A 21,818-nucleotide genomic window follows, 5' to 3' on the forward strand; every position below is an offset into this window, starting at 1 on the left:
GTAACCAAGACAACTAAGCCATGCAGGCAGATCAGGCGGTTGCCTGGGTCTGCAAAATATTTAAGGCCAGATTGTGGCTGGGGGAAGGGAACAGTGAAGTCACAATGTGCATGCCTGCACTCTCTTGCAGCTGGGGTGAGAACAGGTCCATGGCCCCATCTCCATCTATACTGGCCAGCAAACCTGCATCATGGTGGGGGTGAGAGGAAGGAAAATGTATAGACTGCACCCCTATGAAAAAAGACTGTGGTCTAGAGGAATTCTGGCTGGGTCACTCTCACTTGGTGTGGCTCCTCTGCACAAATACACTCCACTTGACAGCTGAAACGTAGCCATCCAGGGACGCACACCCTTGAATTTTTAGTCACAAGGCCACAAACACTTATGTATTGTCCACACTAGAACTTACAACTATGGAGCTAACACACGTTAAAGCACCACTAAGACAAGGTAGGTGTGAGCTAATATCTTTTATTGCACCAGCTTCTGGTGGTGATAGAGACACACTTTCGAGTTACACAGAGAAGAGCTCCGTGTTGCTTGAAAGCTTGTCTCTTTCACCAATAGAAGCTGGTGCAATAAAATGTATTACCTCCCCCGCTTTGTCTCTCATATCCTGGGATCAATATAGCTATGACAATGCAAAAAGCATGACGACACCTCACCGGGCATACATACCATAAATGACAATCTTGTCTAAATTGTGAGGGGTAATGCTACAGCATGTAGTAATATATCTAAGGTACTTAAATGGCATCCATTGCTGTAGCATCTGAGCACTTCACAGTTGTCCATGTATTTTCCTCCCCAAGCCCCTGTGAAGCGAGGAAGTGTTATTATCTCCATTGTACAGATGGGGAACTGAGGCAGAGAGAGGCTTCCCAAGGTCACACAGGAAATCTGAGAAGGGACTTGAACCCAGGCAGAGAAGGGAATTGAGTGTGGGTTTCTCAAATCCAAGCCTAGCCCCTGGACCTTCCATTCTCACACAAAGCACATGCACAGAATTGGCAACCAACTCAATAAATTCAAAGCAAACCCTCTGGAAGAGCTGACATGTTTATTACTTTAAAGAGATTGTTAATAAAGGAACAGAACTGAGCCAACTGCACAAGATCTTCAGCACCCAAGACTTCCAGAAAAAGCAGCACAGCAACAGACAGGAGCAATCATCATTGCCATATGGATGAGTCTGCCAGTTAACTAGCCCGGCTTCAAAAGCAAATAACCAAAGATTTTTCCCTGGGAGGTGTGTGATGTTGCACTCTATCTGATTTTATGAAAGTATGTTGATGAGTCTGAATATAATGTTAAATCTGTGCAATGGTCTCAGGGCTTGGCTACACTTGCAGATGTGCAGCGCTGGGAGTTACAGCTGTGTTCGTACAGCTGTGTAGGGAAAGCGCTGGTGTGTGGCCACACTCACAGCTACCAGCGCTGCAGTGTGGCCACATTTGCAGCATTTGCAGCGCTGTTGGGAGTGGTGCATTATGGGCAGCTATCCCAGCATTCAAGTGGCAGCAACATGCTTTTCAAAAGAGTGGGGTGGGGTGGAGTGTGACAGGGAGCGGGGGAGAGAGAGAGAGAGTGGATTTTTGGAGCCGACACTGTGTGTCAGCTCTCTGCCTTGCAAAATCGGAACATTTCCTCGACCCCTCATTCACTCTTAACTGCAAATAGCCTGCAGACCAGATAAGCAGCTGCTCCAATGAGCTCCCTTTCTCCCCCTCCCACTGTTTCTCTCCTCAAGCAAACACTAAGCTGTAGACATTCATCCCCCTGCCTGCCTCATTCACAGCAAGGTAGTGGGTTATCTCAATTGATTGTTCACAGTCAGTTACAGATTGATCACAGCAAACAAGAGCTGTGTTTGTTTTTTAGATAAGCAGCTCCCGGAGTCCCGAGTTCACAACAAATCAAAGAGAGGCATCATAACAAAACAAAGAGAGTAACTTAGTTAAAAGCATTCTGGGATATCTCCTAATACCCTGGAGGCCAATAACAGCGCTGGTGTGTGGCCACACTTGACGAGCAGCACTGCATCACCAGTGCTGCACTCGTTATACCCCAAGCAGACCAGGTGTACAGCCAGCACTGCAGCCAGGGAGTTGCAGCGCTGGATGTGCTTTGCAGGTGTGGACAGTTACTAAGTTGCAGCGCTGTAAAGCCTCCACCAGCGCTGCAACTCTCCAGTGTAGCCAAGCCCTGAGGTAGACAAGTCTTGGTGTGTAGTTTAGTTAGAGGAGAAATGTTTTAGTGACATTGGTTAAAGTTTGATTTTGTTTTCCTTAACTTTAGAAACCCTTCTGTTCTTACAGGACCTTTGTATGTATTGCTTTCCTGCCTCCCCATATAGAAATATTGTCTAGCCAGAAAAGATTTATACATGCAGGCTTGTACATCACACCAGGACTACTTGAAACCAAGAAAAATTGCAGCAAAGAGAGCAAAAAGGCTGATTAGTTTAAGCAAATTGAAACAGAAGTTTGGAGGCTCTTCTACGACTCGTGTTCTCGTGGGCTTCACTGTCCGGTCCCATTGGGTCAGGATGGCATTTCTGGCTCCATCCCACTTCCCCGGCCCAGCCAGGCGGTACTGGTATGCTGTGCATGGACCAAAGAAAATTTTCATGGCCAGGACTGGATCTTTGAAGAGCAGAGCCAGCACACTGGGTTTTGTGCCGATCAAGGAGGCAAGTTCATCAATATACACGAGGCAATCAGTTTTCAGGATCTCATCATAGGACAAACCGAACCTTAACGAATCAGAAAAGAAGTGGGAGGGATGTCATTCTGATCAATAGGTAAAACAGAGGAGATGCTATTGAAATTCAGTCCCTTTTTTTCATTTGCAGTTATTCTGCTTGATCATCAGTGGGTTTCTTTGAATAGATATTCCAAACTTCCTGTATAATTACATAGCCGCTAGCTAAAAGATGGACTTCAAACACACTAGATATAGTAGACTAATTGAATCCACATCTGGATTTTAGACACCCCCATAAAGAGATAGGGAACAGCTGCCAAATTTGGAACTGCATTCTGATACCTCCCAAAGTTCAGGGGTTTTAAAATCTGGCTCAAAGGCTTTTGCATTAGGTGACATGTCTTACCAGCGAATTTTGTTTTTCTTCGTCTCATTGATCTCTTCCACCATGGTGCTCACTGGAGGCAGCTGACACAAGCCTAGAAACCAGAAAAGGGATTGTTGTCATGAAGTGGTGGACCTGTTCAACTTCAGGTGGGATTTTAAACCAATTTAGTTACACTGCTGAAAAGGCTGGTGTGGACACTCTTATTTCAGCTTAAACCAGACTTATTTCAATTTAGCTTACTGCAGTTAGGAGCAGATTTAAACAAAGCTGAAATAAGCCACGAAAATATGAGCATCCACACAAGTGTTTGTGCCCATTTAGCTAAACTGGTGCCAATTTGTGTGTAGACAAGGCCTGAGTCATTTGGAGCTTGTTCTCGGATTGGAAACCCTGGCTCCTGCTCCCTGAAGGAAAGAGAACTCATGGCTTGTCAGCTGGACAAGTGGCCTAATTGTTCTAATGAATCATCTCAAATCACACCCACTCTTACACCTTGTCTTGACTTAGCGAGACCAGATGTCCCGATTTTATAGGGACAGTCCTGATATTTGGGGCTTTTTCTTATATAGGCTCCTATTACCCCCCACCCCCGTCCTGATTTTTCACCCTTGCTATCTGGTCACCCTATCTTGACTAGGATTTAAAGAGGTGCTCTCTAACCTTCTGGGAGAAAGCTGAAGCCAGACACATTCCAATTAGCTATAAGACAATATTTTAGCACTGAGAGTGAGTTACCATTGGAACAAACAAAAGGGAAATGGTGGATTCTTTATTTCTTGATGTCTTCAGATCAAGACTGGATGCCCTTCTGGAAGAGATGCTTTAGCCAAACAGAAGTTATTGAGCTCAATATGGGGACGGGGGTGAAATTTAAGGCCTGTGCTATACAGGAGGTTAGACTGGCTCATCTAACATCTCTTCTGGCCTTAAACTCTTTGAATCTATGAACATGTTTGAGAAGTCTGCTGTTCAAATCTACACTGATTGGTTTACAAGAGCTAAAGTGGCTGAAACTTAGTTTCCCCCTAGACCAGTGGCTCTCAACTTTTCCAGACGATCGTACCCTTTTCAGGAGGCTGATTGGTCTTGCATACCCCCCAAATTTCCCCTCACTTAAAAACTACTCACTGACAAAATCAAACATAAAAACACAAGTGTCACAGCATCATATTACTGAAAAATTGCTCACTTTCTCATTTTGATCATATAATTATAAAATGAATTGACTGGAATATAAATATTGTACTTATACTTCAGAGTGTTTTTCACTTGTGAGCCTTGTTTGACATCTGAGCCCCACGTGGCAGGGCTGACGCCCAAGCCCCAGGTGGTGAGACTGATGCATGTAACTCAGCTTCATGGAGCCCCTTGTGACATGGGGCCCTGGGCAACTGCCTTGCTTGCCACCTCCTAATGCTGGCCCTGCACTTGCAACCCCGCCAAACCTGTGCTATAACCCCCCTAAAGGTTGCATCCCCCAGGTTGAGAAACACGGATTTAACTGAGTTGAATACCCCCTGGAAGATCTCTGTGTACCCCTGCTTGAGAACCATTGCCATAGACTACCGATATCACCAGGGCTGTGTCTGCACCAGACTTCTCAAACATGTTAGTTGGAACGTGTTAGCTAGTGCCTTCTAACAATCTCCTCTATTCTAGTCTAGCCACTGCTTTGGAGACTTTCCCTGATGATTGCAGGGCTGCGCAGAGGAGGTGTGGGGGGGGCAAGTGGGGCAATTTGCCCCAAGCCCCGGGCCCTGCAGGGCCCCCCACAAGAATATAGTATTGCAACTTTTTTTTATGGAAGGGCCCCCCAAAATTGCTTTGCCCCAGGCCCCCTGACTCCTCTGGGCGGCCCTGGATGACTGGGATTTGAATCCTTATCTGTAGGAACCAGGGACCAGAACATAATCTCAGTGTCACAGTGTGATTTTGGAGTAACCCTGTTAAAGTCCATGGCATTTACTCTGAAATTACACTGGCATAATTGAGATCAGGAGCTTCCCCAAAGGAGCAACACTGGCATGGAACGAGTGGATGTGAGATCAAAATCAGGCCCCAGGTTGTCCTGAGTGTAACACTGTTCTCTCTGGTGCTGAGAAACTGCCTCCCTCCAAAAGGCAAGGACAAACCAGCTGCTGGATTCTGCCTGGTCTTAGTGCAGCAGTGGGGAATCCTGTTTATTACCAGCTCTGCCTGGTAAAACAGAAGCTATTCCATTTTTCCTGCCCCTAAAGGAATATAGCTGCCTATCAGTGGGTCAGGAATTGCCCTTAAGGCCCAGAACTGTGGTGGGGGCTATGATGAGCCGCACAAACCCAGGGGGAGCTCTCAGAAGCATTGCACCTCAAGGGGATAACAATGCCTCTAGAGCAGCGGTCCCCAACCTTTTTGGCACCAGGGACCGGTTTCGTAGAAAAAAAATTTCCGCGGACCTGTGGGATGGTTTTGGGATGATTCAAGCGCATTACATTTATTTTTGTACTATTATTATTATTGTAATATATAATGAAATAATTATACAACTGACCATAATGCAGAATTAGTGGGAGCCCTGAGCTTGTTTTCCTGCAACTAGACGGTCCCATCCAGGGCTGCCCAGAGAATTCAGGGGGCCTGGGGCAAAGAAATTTTGGGGGCCCCTTCTATAAAAAAATTGCAATACTATATTCTCCTGGGGGTCCTTCCGGGGCCCACGGCAAATTGCCCCACTTGCTCCCCTCCACAGGCGCCCCTGGGAAAAATAAACTTTCCGCATTTCGGCACAAACCCAGTTTTGAGAAAACTTCTTTACAAGGTATCACCGGTTCTCAGCATCAGCTAGTGCTAAAAGGCATAAAGCTCATTAAAAGGGTTGGACAAATATTTTCCATCAAAACTTTTTCTGGATCGAAAACTAGGGGTTTTTAAAAAGCAGAGAAAAATCACGGACAATGTCTGCTTTCCTTCAAAATTTGTTGTGTTTTTTTTTAATTGAAAAGCTGAAATTAGTCTGCCGAAACCTGAATATGGTTTGAGGTTTCAGAAGTGTGTGGCCAAATATTTGCTGCTTGCTGTATTTGATTGTTTAAAGAAACAATAAAAAAATTCTGCTTAAAAAAAAAATCCAAAACTTTTGAACCACCTCAGCTTGTAACCAAACACCTGAGCCCATCCAGTCAGAGATTTTTCCAGGTTTCTGATACTCTGCTGGCTTCCTTGACTCATATCTGTCTCCATAACTTTGGGTTCATTTAGCTTAGAACATAAGAGCAGCCATACTGGGTCAAACCAAAGGCCATCCTGCCCAGTATCCTGTCTACTGACAATGGCCAATGCCAAGTGCCCTAGAGGGAGTGAACCTATCAGGTGGTAATGATCAAGTGATCTCGCTCCTGCCATCCATCTCCACTCTCTGAGAAACAGAGGCTAGGGACACCATTCCTTACCCATCCTGGCTAATAGCCATTAATGGACTTAATCTCCATGCATTTATCTGTTTCCTAGAGACTGGCTCCATGTGGTCCCTCACAAACTGGAGACGGTTACTGTGGGTTTTTCTTTACTATAGCTTATGTACATACTCCACAAACTGAGCATTTGAGCTTGTTCCAGAATCTGGGATGAGCCTATGTTGTCAAAACTGACATGCTCAAAATAGCACATGCATGTGAATGGACACAGGGTGCTAAAATTAAATTAATCCAGGGGTTCTCAAACTGGAGGTCAGGACCCCTCAGAGGGTCACGAGGTTATCACTGGGGGTCGTGAGCTGTCAGCCTCCACCTCAAACCCCGCTTTGCCTCTAGCATTTATAATAGTGTTAAATATATAAAAAAGTGTTTTCAATTTATAAAAGGGGGGTCGCATCAGAGGTTTGCTATGTGAAAGGGTCACCAGGACAAAAGTTTGAGAACCCCTGAATTAACCCCTCTGAAGCCTCAGGGAATGCAGGGGAGGGGGGTCTCCCTTGGTAGGGTTGGGAAGGATATTGCTCTTCTCATGTGATCCTTTCCCCCAGTGGCTAATTTTAAATGAAGCTACCCTCCCCTGACATGAATCTCCCTATGGCACTGAAATTAAATACAGACTATAATTTGGCATTTGAGAAGTGAAAGGGATGGTTGCCCTAATGGAAAAGCTAACAGCTTGGCTCTCCTGCAAGCCTCAAACTGCTGAATGAGCTTTAGGGTAGGGAAGGCTGTGTCTCCCAAACAGCCTGGCCCTGCCCCCTATCCGATCCCCACCCACTTCCTGCCCCCCGACTGCCCGCCCCCCTCAGAATCCCCAACCCATCCTGCTCCTTGTCCCCTCACCATCCCCCAGAGACCCCCCACCACCACCCTGGGACCCCACCCCTGCTCCCTGTCCCCTGACTGCCCCAACCCCTATCCCCCCCCGCTGAGTCCTGACAGACCCCCCCGGAACACCCACAATCCAACCCCCCCCATTCCCTGCCCCCTGACCGCCCCCCCCAACCTCCGCCCCCTCTCTGTGCCCTGACTGTCCCCAGGACTCCCTGCCCCTTAGCCAACCCCCCTGGCCCCAGCCTCTTACCCCCGGCTCCCTCCTCACCCGGAGCCTCAGCGCCTCGCCCGACAGCTGCAGCGTGTCTCCGGCGGGGCCTGAGCTCTGTCCCGCTCAAAGCCGCGAGGTGAGGGGCGGGGCTGGGAGCTCCACGCCGAGCGGAGGCAGCTGAGCTCAGCCCGGAGCTCCCAGCCCCGCCCCCTCACCACGCGGCTCTGAGGGGGCGGGGCTCAGGGGCCCCGCCAGAGACACGCCGCTTGATGTGCTAGGGGTCGGTTCGCGGCCTGGTTCGTCTGCGGCCCGGGGGTTGGGGACCCCTGCTCTAGAGTGAGTGTGGCCACTGCACCATCCACAAGGAACTGATGGAAGTGCTCGTGTCATGGCTTCCCAATTGTTACAAACACAGGGCCCTCTTTTCTCACCACTGAATACAAATAAACTCCCTTCTTCTTCAAGAGGAGTTACCTGTATCCTAGAGGAAAAAACAGGGCTCTGGAATTCTGTTCAGACAGATCCAGCTTAATATTTCTAAGATGGTTCTTGGGGTATTTCGCTTGTTCATGTAGTAAGGATGTCACTGGGTTGTAAAATGTTCTGTAAGACAGTAAAGTGTGGAGCAACCCAATTTAGATACCAGTCTATGAGCACTACCTTTCCTAGTCCTGGATGAATCCCTTTGTGTCTGCGTTGCCGTGGGGCGACATACCCACTCGCTCACCACCTGTGTCTGAAACACTGCCTTTTTCTTTGAGGAAGTTCTCACATCATACTAACCTTCCTGCTCCACCTACCCTTAAAGACTCGTGTGACCCAGCGAGCTTGAATTTCTACAACTGGCATGACTGCACCAAATGGCTTGATGAGGCCAACGATGGCCAGGGTTGGCTTCTCCAGATGCGGGGGGAAGATATATTTGTACAGGGACGCCTGCTTCTTTTCGACTTTGACAACAGATTCCTCAAGGAAAGGGAAGGAGAACTTGTATCCTGTGGCAAAGACGATGATGTCAACAGGTTCCTCCGTGGGGCTATTTTGAAACACGACTGAGTTTTCCTTGATCTCCTTCAGACTTGGTTTTATGGTGATTTTCCCAGTGATGATATGGCCTGGAAGGTCATCATTCAGCACAGGCTCCCGTATCACATCTCTGCATTGAAACAAACAGAAACACAATCAGAATGTTGGGGCAGCCGAGGCAACCCCATGTGCTTCAGCAAAGAGCTGGAGAATGACCTCTGACCTGGAAGACTCAGAAATGAGAAAGCAGGGTCCCATTTCCCACCCAACTCCAAACGAGGCTCCAGGGTCTTGAAGTCTTTAATTAAAGTCACCCCTCCTGCAACCTGCTTTATTCACGCAAACATCACTGCCACCTCCCCTGGGTTCTGGTCAATTCGTGCACAGTACTTTTACAGAAACGCACTTCAAAAACTGTCTGACCCTTTATGAGTCTTTACATAATGAAAGCTTAGTGGGCAGGACTAGCTCCTGGCCACAGGAGTGGCAGAAGGTCTCTAAAAGTGGGGGGCTACTGGTGCCCAAACCATGGCCTGGCCCCCTGCACTGCCCCTTCCTCCTCCCCCGAGACCCCTCTCCCGTGTGCCGCCCCTTCCCCCCACCCCAAGGCCCTGCTCCCATGTGCCACCCCTACCCCCCTGAGGCCCTGCTCCTGTGTGCTTCCCCTTCCCCCTGAGGCCCCACTCCCATGCCACCTCTTCTCCCAAGACCTCACCTCCCTACTCACTTCTTTCCCACCCCCACATCACTCTCCCTATGGCCGGTAATAAGTGGGAGGGCCATGGCTCCCTGGGCTCCCCCCATTCCAGCACCCCTGCCTCGGGCTGTACAATGCTAGCGTTCCCCTCCTCTGCACAGAGCAGGTCAGGAGACCCGCTTCTTCAGCTGTCCTATGAAAATCTAGCTGATAAACATCCCTAACCCTACTTTCTGGTGTAGACTTATACATTCCTATGTTACACCTAGGGTTGCCAGGTGTCTGTTTTTCAACCAGAACCCCAGTCAAAAAGGGGCCCTGATGGCTCTGGTCAGCATTGCTGACTGGACTATTAAAAGTCTGGTTGGTGGGGCTGGCAGGCTCCCTACCTGGAGACATGTCCCTCAGTTCCTGGGCGGAGGCGCAGCCGGGGGGTCCCTGTCCTTCCCCAAGCACAGGCTCTGCAGCTCTCATTGGCTGGGAAATGTGGCCAATGAGAGCTGTGGGGGTGGCATTTGTGCGTGGAGGCAGTGTGCACTGCACAGAGCTGCCTGGCCCCTCTACCTAGGAGCCGAGGGACATGTCGCTGCTTCCGGGGACCCCCCCCCCCACGAGGTCAGCACCACCCAGAGCCCACTTCCCGCACCCACTCCTGCATCCCCACTCCCTTCCCCAGCCCAGAGTCCCCTCGCCAAACCTGCCCCATTCCCTCTCCCGAATCCCAACCCCCTGCCCCAGCTTGGAGCCCCCTCTTGCACCCAAACTCCCTCCTGGAACCTGCATCCCACACCCCCCGCATCCCCTACCCCAGCCAGGATCCCCTCCCGCACCCTGAACCTCTCATTTCTGGCTCCACCCCAGAGCCCTCATCCCCCTCCCACACCCCAGCCCCCTGCCCCAGCCCGGTGAAAATAAGCAAGTGAATGAGGGTGGGGAGAGCGAGTGATGGGCGGGGGGGGGAATGGAGTGAGCGGAGGCAGGGCCTTGGAAAAGGGGCGGGGCAGGGCAGGGGTGTTTGGTTTTGTGTGATCAGAAAGTTGGCAATCCTAGTTACACTCTCGACATGTGGGTTTGCATTGCTCCTCTAACATATTGTACGTCATTAGGAAGGTGCACTTTCCTCTTCCTTCTCTAACTCAGTATCCAATATACCACCACATGGAACAGAAATGCAGGATATACCTGTCCTTAGGTATCAGGCCGTAGTTTGCATGATCAAACCACTGACTCGTCCTGTGCGCAACCAGCCATGTTGTAATGGGCCCAGGGAGGGAATTCCGGATCACATTCATGAAACGAGTTAGGAAGACCATGTCCCATGGGTAACCATTGTCAAACACCCGACTGATCACCCATGCACCTCGGCCAGTGCTGATCATCACCTAGAAGTCAACAGAGCAGCAAAGCTTTGGAGGGTGAATTGTTTTCCTTGAGTTTTTGAAGCTAAACCCAGACAAGGATTGTCCCCTGACTTTACCCAGCTAGCCAATGAGCAAAGACTTCAAGGTCTCTCAGATTTGTGTGAGGGAGGTGTAGGGGTAGGACAAAGCCACCTTTGACTCCTTAGTCCAACTTCCACGACCTCGGAGACCACAATGCCATAAAGACGCTGTTGGGTTATGTTAAAGGACTAGAGACTGTTGGGTCGGGTTGCACTTTTCTTTGCCTCATGGGTCTCTGAAAAAGCAATATTCCCATTCTGTGGAAATAACCTCTAGAACAGTGGTCCCCAAATGTTTAGGGTCATGCCCCCCTCTTACCCCCATCCGCACCCCCCTGGGGCTGGGAGCAAGCCTGCAGCTCAGGGGTGGGGGATGTGGACAGGGGTAAGGGGGTTGAGGGTAGGGCTAAAGCTGGGGGTGGGTCTGGGGCCGGGAGCGGGGCCAGAGCAGAGGCCAGGGGCTGAAGCTGGGGGCGGAGCTGCAGTTTGGCTGTGGTGGGGGCGGGGCTAGAAGCCCAGGACACAGCTGTGGGCGGGACTGGAGCAGAGCTGAGGGCGGGGACGGGCTGGGTAGCGCTCCCTTCCGACCCACTGTGTGGGCTGGCCCAGGCCCTGCCATGCCCTCCCAAGGTTCCTCCACACCCCCACAGTTTGAGGACCTCTGCTCTAGAATCAGGTTCTCAGCTCCTTTCTCCTGACAGTTCACTCTGTGTGGCTTCTAAATGGCTTCATTGCTGCATATAACAAAAATTAACATCACCCTCCCTGCAGATTTGAAAGGAGCTGGAAGAACTGTACCTTTTTAGCCACATGACTGGCCTCAACGGCGATATCCACTCCAGAATTCCCCATGCCAATCACAAGGACTCTCTTCCCCTCAAACACATCTGGATGCTTGTAATAGCGGCTGTGAAAGTACTCGCCTTGAAATGTCTCTATTCCTGTGAGGAAGAGGGGAAGGGTATCTGGCAAATATCACTTAAATAATAGTCAATTATAATTCCAGGCCATATCCTGGAGTCCACTGGTGTTAATGGGAGGTGTATTTTGGTAAAGAGGACAGAAAAAAAATGACCTCAGGATTTGGCTTGTTGCTATTATATTTTTCAGGGGATAAATGGTCCTAGTAACCTTAATCTTTGCCCTTTCTTGGAGACTTGTGCCTGAAGAGGAGAGGGGGCCTAATTCCTAAGTCCCAGCCAGAGAAATGGAGTGATTTCTTTAGGGATGCGGGAGATTCTCCCATACTTGGAATCTTCCTATGCAGACTGGACGCCTTTCTAAAAGGGAGGCTCTAGTTCCAATTCAAGTGATGGGCTGATGCAGACAGTGTCTGGGAGAGGTTCCATGGCCTGTATTATGCAGGAGGTCAGACTAGATGACCCTTTTGGCCTTGGACGCAATGAAAAGTGATAGATGGGCTCTCCCCTCCTTGCCCTGCAGACACGGTCGTCAGCAGAGCCAAGGAGGAGAAAGCAGATAGAACTGTCCCCACCCTGCTTCTCCTCCCACAGAAACCAGAACTAGGAGAATCACCAAGAGTCACGGTGGAGTCTCCATCACGGGCAGATTTTAAATCAAGGGTGGATGTTTCTCTAGGAATTATGTTGGGGAAGTTCTCTGGCTGGTGCTATACAGTAGGTCAGGCTAAATGATCACAATGGACCCTTCTGGTCAGGGAATCTATGACTGGAGCAGGGGAGAGAAGGAACTACCACCTCCTGATCCCTCAGCCCCCAGCAGTGAGTAAAGCGAACAGGATATTTTAAAGTGATTTGTATGGCTCTGAGTGTGTGTGTAACTTAAGCCTGGTCTACACTACGCGTTTAAACCGGTTTTAGGAGCATTAAACTGATTTAACGCCACACCCGTCCACACTAAGAGGCCCTTTATATCGGTATAAAGGGGTCTTTAAACCGGTTTCTGTACTCCTCCCTAACGAGAGGAGTAGCGCTAATATCGGTATTACCATATCGGATTAGGGTTAGTGTGGCCGCAGATCGACGGTATTGGCCTCCGGGCGGTATCCCACAGTGCACCACTGACCGCTCTGGACAGCAATCTGAACTCAGATGCAGTGGCTAGGTAGACAGGAAAAGCCCCGCGAACTTTTGAATATTTCCTGTTTGCCCAGCGTGGAGCTCAGATCAGCACGTGTGGCGATGCAGTTAAAAATCAAAATAAAGAAAGAGCTCCCTCATGGACCATGCGGACGTGATCGCTGTAAGGGCAGGCAAATCTGTTCTATCAGTGCTCCGTTACAGAAGACGAATTAAAAAACATTTTTAAAAAATCTCCAGACAGACGCCATAGCAGGGGCTCAGCGCACTGCTGCGTGACAAGCGTTAACGGAAAGCCAAGGAATCAAATGGACGCTCATGGACTGGAGGACTCAAGCTATCCCACAGTTCCTGCAGTCTCTCTGAAAAGCATTTACATTCTTGGCTGAGCTCCAAATGCTTCTAGGGTCAAACACAGTGTCCGCGGTGGGTCAGGGCATAGCTCGGCAATTTACGCACCCCCCCACCCACCCCCAGAAGTGAAAGGGAAAACAATCCTCTCTTGACTCTTTTACATGTCACCCTATCTTTACTGAATGCTGCAGATAGACGCGATGCTGCAGCACTGAACACCAACATCCTTGCTCCCCCCCCCGCCATGGGTGGCTGATGGTGCAAAATGACTGGTATCCGTCCTCGTCATCAGCCTATTGGCACATGGGGCAGTGCAAAAGGGCTAGTAACCATGCTGACTAGCATCCGTCAGGTCAATCAAGGGCGCCTTGCCCTAATTTTTCCTGGTAGATGGTGCAGTATGGCTGATAACCATCGTCATCATAGCAACAGGGGGCTGAGCTCTGTCAGCCCCCACCTTCATGTGTAAAAAAAAGATTCAATTGCTCCTGGACTAGCAGAGGGATGCTGGACTCCTCTCCTCCACACTCCTTACTGTCCTGTCTGGACTATTATAGCAGCTGGAGGCTGCCTTCCACTCATTTCTCACTAACAAGTCAGTGTGTCTTATTCCTGCATTCTTTATTACTTCATCACACAAGTGGGGGGACAATGCTACAGTAGCCCAGGAAGGCTGGGGGAAGAACGGAATCAACAGGTGGGGTTGTTGCAGGAGCACCCCCTGTGAATAGCATACAGCTCATAATTTCTGCAGGATCTGACACAGAGCAGCTGTGCTCTCTGATACAGGGGTTCTCTAGTACACTTGCCCATATTCTAGGCAGGACTGATTCTATTTTTAGATACCAAAAAGGAGGGATTGACTCTGGGAGTCATTCCCAATTTTGTTTTTGCGCCCTGGCTAAGAGCAGCCAGGGGCACTTATGACAGCAGCAAATGGTGCAAAATGACTGGTAGCCATGCTCATCTTTTTACCAATTTATGGATTGGTAGATGGTACAGTATGGCTGGTAACCATCTCTGCTGTCATGCAAAAGCAAAAGCATGCTCCTGTGTAGCGCTGCTGAATCGCCTCTGTCAGCGGCATCTAGTACACATACGGTGACAGTCACAAAAGGCAAAACAGGCTCCATGATTGCCATGCTATAGCATCTGCCAGGGCAATCCAGGGAAAAAAGGCGCGAAATGCTTGTCTGCCGTTGCTTTCCCAGAGGAAGGAGTGACTGACGACATTTACCCAGAACCACCCGCGACAATGATTTTTGCCCCATCAGGCACTGGGATCTCAACCTGGAAATTCCAAGGGGCGGGGGAGGCTGCGGGAACTATGGGATAGCTACGGAATAGCTACCCACAGTGCAACGCTCCAGAAGTCGATGCTAGCCTTGGACCGTGGACGCACACCACCGATTTAATGTGTTTAGTGTGGCCGCGCGCACTCGATTTTATACAATCTGTTTTACAAAACCGGTTTATGCAAATTCGGAATAGTTCCGTAGTGTAGACGTACCCTAACAGTGCTGGAGTTACTATACCTTTAAAAAAGTGCTACAATAGAGACCTGACAGCACTACAGTATTCTGAACAATCACACTAGACCTACTGTAGAACTACGCTTGTATGAGCAACTGGTTCAGAAATAAACAAGACATTCTAATCCATGACCAGCAATGATTTGGTGATGGGACCTGTGTCCCACTGCAACCCCCTTAGGAATATACCACTGGAAACTTTGTTGTCCATTCCTCCCCCTCCAAAGTGAGCTCTGTGGTTAGAAAATCTGAGATAATGCAACTGCAGCCAATGTTTAAAAACTCTGATGGTAGCACAGAGCAACAGCCAGTTCCTCCTGGTGGTCCAGAAAGACGACTGTGTTTAAAACACCAATTGGGAGAACCCAGGTTATTTAAAAAAAACAAAAAACAACCCCGCCCCCAGCAAAACCTGCTGTGAACCTTTCCTCCTCATTCTTGAGAAGCCCTTGACAAAATTAAATGGTGGCAAAAGATTAGGGAAAAGCCTGCAACTTCTGTCTGGGGATTATGGGCCAAATTCAAATGCTGCTGTAATCATGTGTAACTCCACAGAAGCTTTGTCTACTTTCACCACAGATAAATTTGGCCCAGTGCATTTTTGTTGCCCTAACCCACACCAACAACACGCTTTCTAACTTGTTAGTGCAGCCAGCTTCTCTGAATAGCTTTCTCAAGAGAACTAATCTTGTCCTTTGGAAGCATGCCTATCAATTAGCCAGACCTGAAAAAGGGACAGCTGGAAAACAACAGCTTTCCCCTAATTACGCATGTCAATATGACGTTAGTTGCCAGATCCAGGAAATTAGAACATGGAAACAAAAATGTTTCTATCTGTGGATTTGTTAGTCTTCTTGCCAAACACAGAAATGCTTAATAGTAAACACAAGACATCCTGTACCAGGAAAAGACTCCAGCGGCAGGGACGGATCAGAGAGATAGCCAATGCAAACCATAACAGCATCAAAGACAGATGACTCCTGCTTCCCATTAGACTCCGTGACAATAGTCCACTGGCCAGTGGCAGAGAAATCTGGGCATTTCCTTACACTGCTGACTGTGGTCTGAAACATTGAACCAAACAAATATTATCCATCAGCTTGAGATTTGAGTGTAACAAATATAAGTAGAGTAAACAGTCTATGACAATGTGCGCTTGGGAAAATTTGCTGGACCATTTTCCAGCTAGGGATGGGGACAGCCCTGACTTTGGCCTGGAGGAAGATTTATTTAAACTGTGAGTAGAGCTGGTCAAAATTTGCCACTTTCGCAAAACCAGAATTCTCCACGAGAAAGTTTCCATTTTGCAGAAAAAAACTGATTTTCTGTTGTGAAAATGTTTATGACAGCTCCGGCTGCCTGCCTGGAATGCTCTTATCAATTTAACCTTTTGCCGGTGAAAGAGACAAGCTTTCCTGGAGGGCTGCTCTTGGCCTCCCTGCTTCTCCCCCACCCTGCAGCTCTGGGAGCCAGAGATGGAGGTTGAGTGGCTGGGTTCTCTTACATCCCCAGGGGAGGGGTCTTGTTAATGTCAAGTGAAATTGACAAGAGTCTTCCAGATGGTCAGCTGGGAAGCTGAAAAGTTTTCAATTTTGAAATGGATTTTTTTCTTGAAAACTCTTCCTGCAACGTAATAACAATAAAAAAATTGCATTTCTGACATTTTGTCCCAGTTTGGGACTTTCCCCCCTCCCCAAAGTCACCACATTTTGTGTGAGGAGGGGCTTCCATTTTTCAGCCAACCCTGATTGTAAGTTCCTTGGGGCAGAGACTGTCTTTTTGTTGTATGTTTGTACCGCGCCTATCACAGCAGGGCCCTGGACCACATTTTCAAGGGTATTTAGGCACCTGAGGATGCAGATTGGCACCTAGTGGGGTTTTCAGAAGTGCCTAACTCCTGTTGATTTCAGTGGGAGTTAGGTACCATGATGCTTTAGAAAAATTGCATTAGATGCCTCTCTGCATCTTTAGGCACCCAAATACTTTTAGAAATCTGGCTTCTGGTCTGGGTGGGGGCTCATAGGCACCCCAATACAAATTATACATATTAAATAGCCTGCCTCGGAGAGGTGTATGATTCCTATGATCCTTGTCTGACACCACCCAAGCTCAGCACTTTCAGTGCCAAAAGCATGAGCCTAGAATGCTTATGTGAAGAAGTTACTCCATCAGCTGGCAGCTCTGGTAGACTGTTATCCTCTCATGTGGACCAGCCACTACATTCTATAGCTCACCTTGAACTGGATGTGCTTTCAGAAGGCCAAAATGCTTTGCATACATCCTGAGATACTCCAGGACTTGGGAGTTGGACACAAAGACTGGAAAATCCTCAGGATATGGGAAGTCTGTGAAGGCCGACATCTCCTTGCAGGTGTTACTGACCACGGATTTGTAAAGGCTGGGCCTCCCATCTTCAACTTCTTCCTGTCAGCACAGTGTCACAGGGAAGAGTGAATGCATTCACACATGCAGCCAGGGAGAGAATATGCCTATCAACCCCTTTTTGTTCATAGAATTTGGTTTCCACTCATGGCGGGACACAGACGAGATTAGGAATTAGAATTTGGCCCAGGCTGTTGCACTCACAACAGAATTAAACTGATCTCTTTATCTGGGGCCAAATCACATCTGATCTCTTCACAAATGTCATGGAGGGGCAACCGCAGGGCCTTTCCTCTGCCTTGTGCAGCTGCACAGAGGGCAGGGGGGACATCAACACTGGCATTCCCTAAGGGCCCAGTGCAGAGGGAAGCACTAGACACTCAAGAGGGAGCACTGCCTCTGGCGCGCTACTAGATGAGTCATCTGAGGCCAGGTCCCTCTTCTCTGGGGGAAGGGATAGCTTAGTTGTTTGCGCATTGGCCTACTAAACCCAGGGTTGTAAGTTCAGTCCTTGAGGGGGGGCCATTTAGTGATTTAGTTGGGAATTGATCCTGCTTTAAGCAGGAGGTTAGACTAAATGACCTCCTGAGATCCCTAATAATCTATGATCAGCTAGCACTCTGCTAGAAGACCATCCTACAGCCTTTTATTATAGCTGCATCCATGATGGCACTCTGCCCGCATCAGCACTCCATGGGCAGAATGCCTCCTCCAGAATGCATGTCTCTGCTGTCCTACTGCCACTGTGGCTGCAGCACCTACCACCTGAGCCTTGATGTTGGGAAGAAATGTTCCATCGTGGCACATTGACAGCAACCTTAAGGGCTGTTTCCCCTTTCTCTGGGGAACGGAGGGTAAGAACATAGGAATGGCCCTACTGGGTCAGACCAAAGTTCCATCTAGCCCAGCACATCCCTCAGCCCGTGCTGCTTCCCACAGCCCCCATTGGCCTGGAGCGGCGAACCGCGGCCAGTGGGAGCCGCGATCGGCCGAACCTGCGGATCCAGCTGGTAAACAATCTGTCCCGGCCCGCCAGGGTGCTTACCCAGGCAAGCTGTGTGTCAAAGGCTGCCAATCCCTGATCTATCCCTTTCTTAATGATTCCCAGAATTCTGTTCGCTTTTTTGACTGCCACTGCACATTGAGTGGATGTTTTCAGAGAACTAGCCACAGTGACTCCAAGATCTTTCTTGAGTGGTAACAGCTAATTTAGACCCCATCATTTTATATGTATAGTTGTGATTATGCTTTCCAATGTGCATTACTTTGCATTTATCAGCATTAAATTTCATCTGTCATTTTGTTGTCCAGTCACCCAGTTTTGAGAGATCCTCCTGTAGCTCTTCACAGTCTGCCTGGGTCTTAACAATTTTTAGTAATTTTGTATCATCTGCAAATTTTGCCACCTCACTGTTTACCCCTTTTTCTAGATCATTTATGAATATGTTGAATAGGACTGGTCCCAGTACAGACCCTTGGGGGACCACTATTTACTTCTCTCCATTCTGAAAAATGACTATTTATATCTACCCTTTGTTTCCTGTCTTTTAACCAGTTACCAGTCCATGAGAGGATCTTCCCTCTTATCCTGTGGCAGCTTACTTTGCATAAGAACCTTTGGTGAGGGACCTTGTCAAAGACTTTCTGAAAATCTAAGTACACTATATCCACTGGATCCCCTTGGTACACATGCTTCTTGACCCCCTCAAAGAATTCTAGTCCAGGGTATTTCTACACTGCAATTAAAAACCCATGTTGCCCATGCTAGCTGATTCGGGCTTGCGAGGCTCTGGCTAAGGGGCTGTGTAGACCTTTGTGCTCAAGATTGGGCTCAGGGGCCCCATGAGAGGGGAGGGTCCCAGAGCGTGGGCTTTAGCCCGAGCCTGAATGTCTACACTGCAGTCAAACAGCCCCTTAGCCTGAGCCCCATGAGCCCAAGTCAGCTGACAGTGGCCAGCCACCAGTGTGTAACTGCAGTGTAGACACATCCCGAGGAACATTTGAGCATGTTCCACATAATCAAGTCCCTGAGACTATGAGAGGGGATGGGGACGGACGACGACGACATCTGTGACTCCCGTCCTTCCCACCTTCCCTTTCTTGTCCCCATGGGCCTTCAAGGGGGTGGCTTCACCAGACAGAGGGGTGTCTGAAGTGTTTTCTGCACTCTCTGCAAATTAAAGCACGGATTTTCCCCTTCTCACACAGGGACAGCGTGAAAAACAATGGACTCAAACACTGGGAAATTTGTTGCTGATGGTTTCACTTAGGCTTGCACCACTGAATTCTGTTGCATTGCTTGGCACTTTGTCACACTGGCTGCTCGGGCCAATTACTAGGCAGCTCTGAAGACATTTTGCCAACTCCAGTTTTTAGGAAGAGCTTCCAGGAAGGGGAGTGGATTAGAAGAACAAACATGGGACGAGGGAGTCGGGGCTCTTAAAATTCTATTCCTCAGCTGTTACTAATTTACTGGTGTGACCTTGGGCACATTTTAACTTCTCTGTGCCTCAGTTTCCCCACCCATCAAGTGGTGTTAATAATACAGCAGATGCCGGTTATTAGCAAGCTTGATAAAGACAACTTGTGGTTATTAGCAACATTTTCCCTGAGAACTGATCCCATCCCCTTCACTTTAATGTTAACGGCTTTCAGATATTAGCAACTGGCTTGTTGCTTATTGACAATTGTTTTGGAAGAGACGTTCCCCTTGTAATGAATTTGCTGGCTTTGAGTCTGCAGCCCAGACAGCTGGTAGGGAGATACTGTGCAGCCCCATGGGCCCCCAAGGACCCTCACTGTCCATGGAAAACCCTGGCTGCAGGCAGATTGTGGGCTGCAGCCAGGGAAGGAAGCACTGGGACATGCCGAGCCCAGGTTCCCGATGCCAGGGCAAAGAGAGCAGGAGGAAGTACTGTGCAGCCCCACCATTCCCCAGCATCCCCGCTCTTGCAGAAAGCCCCAGCCTCTGCTGTCACAGCTTGCATGGGACTTTTGCCTTTATTCAAAAGTTGCCAGTAAGCTGCTTTTTGCTGTGAAATGAGTAGTTGCTAATGACCAACATTCACTGTGGCTGTCTAACTCACAGGGGCCTCTAAGGATTAATTAATTACCAGTATGGCCAGTTGAAGATGCTAAGTATTATTGTACAATAAGGACAGACTGGGATGCAGGGACTTAGGACCTACTTAATGTAACCCCCTTCCTCTGCCCCCGTTACAGTGCTGGGAATATGTCCATGTATGTTTCTGAATTCCATTTGATTCTATGAACTCCATTTTCTACTCTAACCCTCAGTGTGGAATAAAACTTTTGTTTTGTGGCACAATACAGACCATGTCTGAAACTGGGACAATGGCCCAGTGCCAGCAGCCCCCCCAGGGGAGAAAGAGGGAATGGAAAAGCCCCAGTGTGAGAAGAGAAGCAGGAAGAGGTGTCAGTCCCTGCTTTTACAAGAGACAAGCTCCCTAACAAGAAGGCAAGAGCTCATTGCGAGATGCAGAAAACTGAGCAGGAGGAGGGGCAGGCTGGAGGGCTCTATCCCCTGAAGAATGCTGATCAAACCCCAAAGAGAGTGGTGAGGTTGCTAAGGGAAGGTATTACATACAGGTGTTCCTTGTTTCCCCATAGATCTGTATCTCGTATGTGTTCGAAGGGTATGTCTACACTGGGGCAGGGAGCGTAATCCCCATACCCATGAATTACAACAATCTAAGCATGGTGGCAGAAGTGGGGACAGGGGCTAGCCATCCCAAGTATGATCCCATCCACGACCCTAGGTGTGTATTTGGGTGATTAGTCCTGCCCACGGCTCATGCACCACCTCTCCATTGCTATTTTTAGTACGCCAGCTCTCCCAGAGCATGTCTGCCCAAGCTGGAAATAACAGTTCCAGCTCCAGTGTAGAGATACCCTGAGAGTAAAGTGTGTGTGCTTAAGGTGTTCCTTCGCAAGGGCTGAATTCCTCACTTTATCTGTCACATGTCCCCAGAGGGTTAAACTTGAGTGCCCATGCGGGCGGAACTCTGGGGAGAGTGTGCATAAGCTACGTGAGGGGGGCCAGCACTGGTCTTGGGTCCTAGGGCAGCATGGAGGGTGCCAGCCAGAAAGTTTGCATCCTGGCACTGTGTCTGAATGCTGCTCAAACTTAGGGGGCTGGGGCACATGCAGGATCCAAAGGTTGCATCCAATACAGAGGCCTGGTGACTGCCACGCCCCAGTGTCTGAACGGGACACTGCCATTCTTTGAACAAACTAGCTCTGTTTAAGGCTGCTGTTGAGCTGGATTGACTTCATTTCTCGGTTAATGAATAGTCTCTTCTGGTTACTGGCCTGGGACGCACAGGTGTAGCTAGTGACATGTAAACAGCTCACTCCACGGGCAACGAACCCCCTCACTTACCGTGAATCTCCAGAGACCCCCGATGTCGTCACTTCTCTCAAAGCAGGTGGGCTCCAGCCCCTCATCCAGGCAGCACTTGATGGAGGTCAGTCCACTCACGCCAGCTCCGATAATTGCAACTCTCTTCACCATGGTCTCCTTTATTGGGGGGAGATCATGCAGTCCTGCTGGTGGGTAGAATTCAGGGAACAGAGTTGGTATCACTTCAGTGAAAAGGATCAGCAATTTATATTATAAACAAAGAGGAGAGCGTTATGGAGAAAGTAATTACTAGTTCGCCTCTCAGATTTAACAGGCACATCTGCCATTCCTGTTCGTTATACAAAAGGGATT

At 48.9% G+C, this 21,818-nt stretch overlaps 1 protein-coding gene across 1 annotated transcript; it reads right to left on the bottom strand.

Moving 5' to 3' along the window:
* Window positions 1-2,100: 2,100 nt before the first annotated feature.
* On the bottom strand, window positions 2,101-21,818 carry LOC120370343 (dimethylaniline monooxygenase [N-oxide-forming] 1-like). The gene is given in 10 exon segments (XM_039484874.1): window positions 2,101-2,755; window positions 3,113-3,185; window positions 8,392-8,747; window positions 10,497-10,696; window positions 11,554-11,696; window positions 15,603-15,765; window positions 16,936-16,953; window positions 16,955-17,125; window positions 21,486-21,652; window positions 21,757-21,818. Coding segments are annotated over 10 exon segments (1,671 nt in total). The 5' UTR covers window positions 21,794-21,818; the 3' UTR covers window positions 2,101-2,412.

This window comes from Mauremys reevesii, linkage group 8, assembly GCF_016161935.1.
Source record: "Mauremys reevesii isolate NIE-2019 linkage group 8, ASM1616193v1, whole genome shotgun sequence".
Lineage (NCBI taxonomy): Eukaryota > Metazoa > Chordata > Testudines > Geoemydidae > Mauremys > Mauremys reevesii.